The 8,071-nt window shown below is 45.3% G+C and overlaps 1 protein-coding gene and 3 non-coding genes across 4 annotated transcripts; all 4 read left to right on the plus strand.

Annotated features, from left to right (window-relative positions):
* The first annotated feature begins 1,561 nt into the window (after positions 1 to 1,561).
* Trnaa-agc (transfer RNA alanine (anticodon AGC)) lies at positions 1,562 to 1,638 on the plus strand. Its single transcript has one exon. It is a non-coding gene; the product is annotated as a tRNA-Ala (tRNA).
* A 3,567-nt stretch (positions 1,639 to 5,205) lies between these two features.
* Rpl21 (ribosomal protein L21) lies at positions 5,206 to 7,558 on the plus strand. The gene is made up of 5 exons (XM_052754508.1): positions 5,206 to 5,290; positions 5,595 to 5,656; positions 6,398 to 6,510; positions 6,954 to 7,104; positions 7,423 to 7,558. Exons 1-5 carry the CDS (start codon positions 5,224 to 5,226, stop codon positions 7,510 to 7,512), a joined length of 483 nt encoding a protein of 160 aa, XP_052610468.1. The 5' UTR covers positions 5,206 to 5,223; the 3' UTR covers positions 7,513 to 7,558.
* Positions 6,237 to 6,307, plus strand: LOC128121149 (small nucleolar RNA SNORD102). Its single transcript, XR_008222092.1, has one exon. It is a non-coding gene; the product is annotated as a small nucleolar RNA SNORD102 (small nucleolar RNA).
* LOC128121153 (small nucleolar RNA SNORA27) lies at positions 6,550 to 6,678 on the plus strand. Its single transcript, XR_008222096.1, has one exon. It is a non-coding gene; the product is annotated as a small nucleolar RNA SNORA27 (small nucleolar RNA).
* Positions 7,559 to 8,071: the final 513 nt, after the last annotated feature.

Here is an 8,071-nt window from a genome sequence, read left to right on the forward strand (position 1 = left end):
GTTTTTCCGTGCTTGGACGAACGGTGATTTCCATGCTAGGGAAGTTTTCTCCCACTGAGCTACATCCCCAGCCCAAGCGGTGTTTTGTTTAGTGTTTTACAAGGCAGGTGGTACACATTCCTCATTGTGAGAAGTCACCTTCTTGCTGCTCACCTTCCTTCCCACAGCTATCGGGTGATTTTCATTTCTCTGAGTCCGAGTTGTGATCCATCACTCCGCCCATTCACCAGCTTTTCCTCCTGCCTGAAGCACTCTACTTGCATGTCTTTGGACCAGTGCCAATCTTTCGCTAGGTTAGACTCACTGTGTGAAGCTTCCTGTTTGGCCCACTTCCTCCAACCCAGGGACATCAGGTTCCTTTGTACAACTCCCACAGTGCTCAAGGGTCTCCTCTTCGGTTACTTGGCATAATGTATGGGCTCACTTTCCTCTCCTACCAGTCTCCCTGCCGGTCCTTGAGGGCATGGACCATGTTTCAAGTTTATATCCTCATCACTTGGTACAGTACCTGACTGAATCCACATGCTCATAAATAGTGAATAAAATGTGAATTCTCCCACTTACTACATTTATTTCACATTTCTTTTTTTTGTTTTGTTTTTGTTTTGTGTTTTTCGAGACAGGGTTTCGCTGTAGCTTTGGTGCCTGTCCTGGAACTCACTCTGTAGACCAGGCTGACCTCGAACTCACAGAGATCAGCCTGCCCCTGCCTCCTGAGTGCTGGGATTAAAGGCGTGTGCCACCACCACCCAGATCACATTCTTTTGCTTGTTTGTTTTTGTTTTATGAGACAGTGTTTCTCTGTGTAATTCTGGCTGTCCTGGAACTCACTCTGTAGACCAGGTTGGCCTCGAATTTAGAAGTCGGCTTCTGCCTCCCGAGTGCTGAGATTAAAGATGTGCACCACAAGTCGGGCGGTGGTGGCGCACGCCTTTAATCCCAGCACTCGGGAGGCAGAGCAAGGTGGATCTCTGTGAATTCGAGGCCAGCCTGCTCTACAGAGTGAGTTCCAGGAAAGGCGCAAAGCTGCACAGAGAAACCCTGTCTTGAAAAACCAAAAAAAAAAAAAAAAAAAAAAAAGATGTGCACCACTATCGCCTGGCTATTCTTTAGCTGTTTCAGCATTTTCCTCATCCCTTTGTGTATTGATGACCCCTCAAACTACAGACAAATTGATCATGAGGAACTCAGGAAACAACTTTGGTTTTAAAATCTGTACAATGGAGCTGGTGACATGACCCTTGTTTGATTCTGAGACCAAGAATTCCACACAGCGGAATACTATTTAGCAATAAATAGTGTAGAACTACAGCTACAGGCAACATGCTTGAATCTCAAAAACCACTAAGCAAAATAAAAAGTCATGGGGTAAAAAGCATATAAATTGTATGATGCTGCTTACCTGCAATTAAATAACAATATTTTTATAGAAATCAGGCTACTGAGAATGGGGATGGGAGGGTGGAGTAATAGTTTATCGTTAGACCACTCCTCTAGCATACACCTTGAGTTGGACTGAATTCCCTAGAACTTTTGTTTTGTTTAAAGAAAGAAAGACGGGGTTGGGGATTTAGCTCAGTGGTAGAGCGCTTGCCTAGCAAGCACAAGGCCCTGGGTTCGATCCTCAGCTCCAAAACAACAAAAAACAAACAAACAAACAAAAACAAGAAAGAGACAAAAGAAAGAAAGGAAAAAGACATTAGAATATTTCATGAATCTGGAGGGAGAGTGGATCAACTAGAAGGAAGTTCCAGGAATCTTGGGGGAGGGGACATTCTGTATCTTGTCTGCAGGGACTAGTTATAAAGCTTAGTGTTAGTACACTTAGGGTCTGCACCCTAGCATAAGGATTTTTGAAACTCTCAATCTATACACGTGCATATACACAGAGGCATGCTAACATGCACACACACACTGAATTCCACTAACGTGCATTGGTGTTTTGTCTCCTGGAACTGGAGTCACAAACAGCTGTGAGCTGCTATGTGGGTGCTGGGAATTGAACCCAGGTCCTCTGGAAGAGCAGTCAGTGCTCTTAGCCTCTGAGCGATCTCTCCAGCCCCCTATTTTTATTTTCTTAACTCTTAGGCTAATACTAGTATCATTTTGGTTACACTCAACCGAAATCAACTAAAGTAAGTAATATATTAAAAAACAGACAAATTGGGCCAGATGTGGAGGTGCCCATCTTTAATCTCAGCACTCAGGAGGTAGAAGCAGGCACATCTCTGTGAATTCCAGGCCAGCCATGGCAAAAGAATGAGACTCTATCTCAAAATCAAAGAAAAACTGCTTTGGGAATAAAACTTTGCATGTCTAAGATAAAAGTTAATTAAAAGTAACTGTACATAATTTGGTCACAGATATTAAAATTTGCTCAATAATTGAAGTCTCTTAGTAAACCCCTAGCTAACTAGATCAGTCACGTTTTTCACACACTCTGAGATAGGGTCTCAATGTCTTCGAGTTAAATGTTTATCTTCTTGCATGGATTAATGGGATTTCAAACAACCAAACCTAACCCTAGCTGATCACATCATTCATTGGATTTTACTGAGTTTATTATTGGGATCTATTAGCAGGATATGGTGGTTTTCACAGTTCATAAATATTCAAGGATGAGATTTGGCACCAAGCAGAAGCTGAGGGAAGTGAGACCACTCCAGTCAGGCCGACAGTGGCTGTCCGAGAGCATGGCTGTGCTGCCATTTCCTCAACTCTGTCCCTACAGTCCTCAGTCCAGAATAAAGATCTATAGCCTCCTGGCTGTAGGAGCACACTGAGAGTCTGGCTTCTTGTTTTCCTGATGGTGGGGACGACCTTCCCAAGAATGCATACTACGGACAGGAATTATTATCTCCAAAATTAAGTGAGGCGTTATTGCGTAGGAGGAATGGATCGGAATAGCAATTATAAAAACAATGTCTACCTCTCAAAGCCCTCATCTACTATTGGAATATTTTCAACATCCAATTCGCCTATGACAATAAATTGATTGATCTAATGACTAGGAATACTGCTTCCAGTGTAATGAGTGATTAAACACCTTCATCTACAGCCAGGGAGGTAGTCAGGAAGGGGAGGCACAGTAAGGGTGATGGGAGTGAAAATGACCAGAGTATGTTACCACACATGCCTGCTTGAAAATGTCAAAATGAAACCTAGTATTTTGCACAATTAATATACACTAAACAGGTTCAAACTACAGGTATGTGTTCCGGTGAGCTCCACCTCAACCCTCTCCCCCATCTCTCTCTCCCCAAACCCAAGTGAGGTTTTTGTTGGATTGTGTTGTGAGACAGCGTCTGAAGCTCTTGCTTCTGCCTCCGGAAGGCTGGTCTTATGAGCATGCGCAGCACGCCCGGCTTTCCAAAGTGTTAGCTGACCAATGGGTGTGTTGTTTTCACATCAGGGGAAAAACTTCGAAAACACAGTTTTTGTTCACCCGTAATTATTTGCCTACGCGACTCGACAGACCCTAGAAACGCTAAGAAGCACCGCACCGCAGGACGCAAGAGGAGAACCCCCGCCTCCTACGTCACAGGACGCACCACCTTGCGTCGGCACGCTACGGAAGTAGCGTCCGGCTGGACTGCCGCGAGGGCCCTTTTCCGGGCTGTCTAACACGGTGCCTGTAGGAGTTTGTGTTAGCCGGCTGCCTTTCGTCCGCGCAGAGGAGAGGCTCCTCACAAGGTCTCCCGGTTATCAGAGTAACGCGCTTCTCTCGAAGAGCCTCGCCCGCCCGGCGTTTGTCTTCAGGCGGCGCCACGGGCAGCCCGCGGTCCTTGTAAGAGCGCGCGGCCCCGCCCCCTTCCTTTTGGCCGCGGCAGCCATCTTCCAGGTCGGTGGGCGCGTGGCTCTGGCGGCTGGCGCGTTTTACACGCTGCACGGGGGGCTCAGGCCGCGGAGACTGCATGTTAGGGTCGTGGGGAGACTGTCTAGAGGCCGCTGGCCTGGGCGGTGGGTGCCGGGGCCTTGTGTCCGGAGAGGCCGGGCCTGGCTTAGTGCTCGTAGCTGGGCGTCCGCCTAACCTCAAACGTGAGCATGTGCTGTCGGGTTAGGACTGAAAAGTCGGCTTGGTTCTTCACGAGATTGGGTGTGTGCAGGCCTGGACTTGGCTCTGGCGACGAGAGTGCCCTCCGAGTCAGCCTGAGTAATGATGTAAAGGAGATCCCTCTTCGGGATGCTTGGAACAGTTCGTAATTTGCAAATTTTGGCCCTAGGAGACGAGCGTAGGAAGGGACGGTAACGTTAAGGCTGCCACACCAATGCTTAAGATAGGAGCGAGGTGGTTACTTACAACACCATGCTTTAGGGGGTCCCATGTGGTTCGGAGTAGTGGCCAGGAGTGGGGGGTAGTTCTGCCCTGGATGGATGGAGTGATCCAAACCTTGTTGGTATGTTGGAAAACAAGTTCTGGTTCTAAATACCTGTAGCAGGTAAGTTTTTAGATGGTGCTAAATTAGCTGCCGATTGAGTAGTCTCCCTGTGCCAAGAGTCACTGGGGCCTCATTATAGATTTTACATTGGCTGTTTATACGGAAAGGCCATTAACAGGCAGGAATGTCAGCCTAAGTAGGTCTTTGTAGCAAGAATCGTCGAGGCTTGTATCAGATTTACCAGGGATTGAGTCTCTACAAACTTCCTAATACCTTAGCAAATGGAAGTGTCCCTTAACTCCACGATTCCATTTGCAAATTTGACAGAGAATTCGGTTAATAATGAAAGAAAATTAGCAGCATCAAAGTGCAGGCTGAGTTCTGTGGTCCCTAACCACAGTTTTCCTGAAGTTGGGAGTTGCAATGTCCTTGGCATCTATACTATTCTACTTGTAGATGGGATGTAGTATATGTTGGTGTGTTCTGTATTCTGATAGGAAGGTGTTTTGGTTTGAATTTAACAACCAGTCCTGCTGGTTTTAATGACAGAATTTGGTCTCTGTAGCTAAACTCGCCAAACTCCTTTTTTAAAAAACATAGCTTTCTATTTAAGTCTTTAAGTGGAATCATGGGCACCCATTTACAATCCCAGCACTTTGAGGCTTGGGCGGGAAGGTGCTGAGTTTGAGGGAGCCTGGTCTGTGAAAAGATGACATTGGGGTGTGTGTGTGTGGTGATCCAGCTTTTTATATTGTTTCCTGGTTAGTTTTAAGGGGATAGTTGCTAACATTAAATAAACTTGTTATTTGATTGTTGACTTTTCTGGTTTCAGTAACTCGCCAAAATGACGAACACAAAGGGAAAGAGGAGGGGGACCCGCTATATGTTCTCCAGGCCTTTTAGGAAACATGGTAAGTGGCATGGTCCTCCTTGATAATGTGTTTTCATTCATCTGTAGTTAACAGCATTTAACTGTACTGTGTCATAAGCAAAAACATGGGTCTCATAGTCTCAAAACTTGAGTGTCCGTGCAGGCTTAGCACTGGAAAGAAGTGTCAAACTGTTAGTCTTAGACTGGCTTTGCTTATAAGGAGAAATTGTCCATTATACCTAATGTAACTGCCAAAGATTTGTGCGTTGTGTTGAAAACTAGTACCGTTATGAAAGTACCACGTGGGTCTAGACATTGTCTTGATTTTTTTTTCTCTTTTGCAGGAGTTGTTCCTTTGGCTACTTACATGCGAATCTACAAGAAAGGTGATATTGTAGACATCAAGGTAAATTAGAGTGGAGGAAAGATCAGCATTAGAAGTTAGGTGCTAGCTGGATGTTGGTGGTGTATGACTTTAATCCCAGCACTCAGGAGGCAGAGGCAGGCGGATCTCTGAGTCTACAAAGCAAGTTCCACTAGGGCAGTCACAGAGAAACCTGTTTTGAAAACCTGTTAGGAATGTTGATTTAAATATTTAATAGCACAAACGGGAGGGGTAAAAGAAACCTTTAAAATTGTTAAAAGTCAAGAATGGAACCAGGCCTTGGTGGCGCACACCTTTAATCCCAGCACTCGGGAGGCAGTGGTGGGTTTGAGGTCAGTCTGGTCTACAGAGCCCAGTTCGAGGACAGCCAGGGCTACATAGAAACTGTCTTGAAAAACAAAAAAGTCGAGAATGCTGGCTTTAATCTCAGCACTCAGGATGAAGAGGCAGGTGAATTCCCTTGAGTTCAAGACCAGCTGGACCTGTACAGTTAGACCCTTCAAAAGATATAAAATTTGTTGTTAAAGATGGAGTTGCTTTTTATGAAAGCCCCAGTGAAGGCTACACTCTTGGGGTGGTTGAATATATTCTGGTACTCTGGAACTTAATGATGATTGTCTATTTGATTGCTTGATGCAATGTGAAAACCACATTTCACCGGCTCTGAGAGTTCTTGAGTTGCCATTTAAAGGGAGCTTGGTTACTAAAAAGGATTTGGAAAGAGGAATTGCTGGAATAGTAAATACTTTGTCTCTTGCCTAGGGAATGGGCACTGTTCAAAAAGGAATGCCTCATAAGTGTTACCATGGCAAAACCGGAAGAGTCTACAATGTCACCCAGCATGCCGTGGGCATCATTGTAAACAAGCAAGTTAAGTAAGTGAAATGCTGTAGATATGATGAAGTAGTCATCACACACCCCCTTTCACTTTGCCAATTGGACTTCATGTCTTCATTGGCCATTCAAGTGGGGCAAAGGAAATAACCTTTTAAAACTCAGGCAAACTTAAGTGTTTGTCTTGTAACCTGTCAGGGGAAACATTGACGTTCACTGGGAAGTCTGGTGGAATGGTTGGTGCTTGTGTGTTGGTAGCATTAAAAGTTCATTAAAGCTTCATTAGCCGGGTTTGGCTAAGTTACTATTGTTTCAGGGCCGTGTTCATCAGAAAAGTAGCTTTGAAGTGTGCTTTCGGGCCTCTTCCTTTGGGTAAGGATGATTGACGTGAGCAGTGTTAACTTACTAGATAATAGTTGTCAGACGGTGTGCATTTCTGTTGGGTTTGGAATGAAGCATTTAGGACATGTATTGGTCTTTCCAGGGGCAAGATCCTTGCCAAGAGAATCAACGTGCGGATTGAGCACATCAAGCACTCTAAGAGCCGAGACAGCTTCCTGAAGCGGGTGAAGGAGAACGACCAGAAGAAAAAGGAAGCCAAGGAGAAGGGCACCTGGGTGCAGCTGAAGCGCCAGGTGAGAGCCCGGCCAGGCAGTGTGTATTGTTATTGACCGTGAGGAATCATGAAAACTTCGCTCACTTAACTTTTAAAGTTTGAGAATTGAGTATTTGTTAGTTACAAAGAGCACTTTAAGGTGTTGGTGGTATACGCCTTTAATCCCAGCACTCAGGAGGCAGAGTCAGGCAGATCTCTGTGAGTTCAAGGCCAGCCTGGTCTACAGAGTGAGATTCAGGAAAGGCTCCAAAGCTACACAGAGAGCTACCCTGTCTCAAAAAAGCAAAAAAAAAAAGAGCACTTTAAGGTTTCCATAATCCTTTTCTTTCTTTACCAGCCCGCCCCACCCAGAGAAGCACACTTTGTGAGGACTAACGGGAAGGAGCCTGAGCTACTGGAGCCCATTCCATACGAATTCATGGCCTAATGTACAAAAAGAAATAAAAGACCTGGACTGTAAAGGACTTTTCTTATGTTGAAGTGTGTCGTGTCTCCTTCCTGAAAGAAAACGTTGAAGCAGATTTTAATTGTGCTGGTTCGTTGTGTCTTGTCTTTTTCTTTTTCTTGAGACAGGGTTTCTCTGTGTAGCTTTGCGCCTTTCCTGGATCTCACTCTGTAGTCTAGGCTTGCCTCGAACTCACAGAGATCCTCTTGCTTCTGCCTCCCAAGTGTTGGGTTAAAGGTGTGTGCCACCACCGCCCGGCTCATCGTGTCTTTTCTATTCAACTTTTCCCTGTTAAATGATACAACTTAGTGTGCAAAATACACACTCTTGGTTAGAAAAATGGCCAGATAGTTGTTCTAAATCACCAGAGGGAAAGACGTAGAAAAACTAGTGAGTAATCAGGCCTGGTGGTGCAACTCTAATTTTTGCATTTGGAGGTTGAGGCAGGAGGGTCTTCAAGAACAGCTTGGGGCACATGGCATGACGCTATACAAAGTGGGGGGTATCAGGGAGGTCGAGTCAGGTGTGTGGTCCCCTGATG

The sequence above is a fragment of the Peromyscus californicus genome, unplaced genomic scaffold (assembly GCF_007827085.1).
Source record: "Peromyscus californicus insignis strain IS unplaced genomic scaffold, ASM782708v3 Scaffold_2__1_contigs__length_46816999, whole genome shotgun sequence".
Lineage (NCBI taxonomy): Eukaryota > Metazoa > Chordata > Mammalia > Rodentia > Cricetidae > Peromyscus > Peromyscus californicus.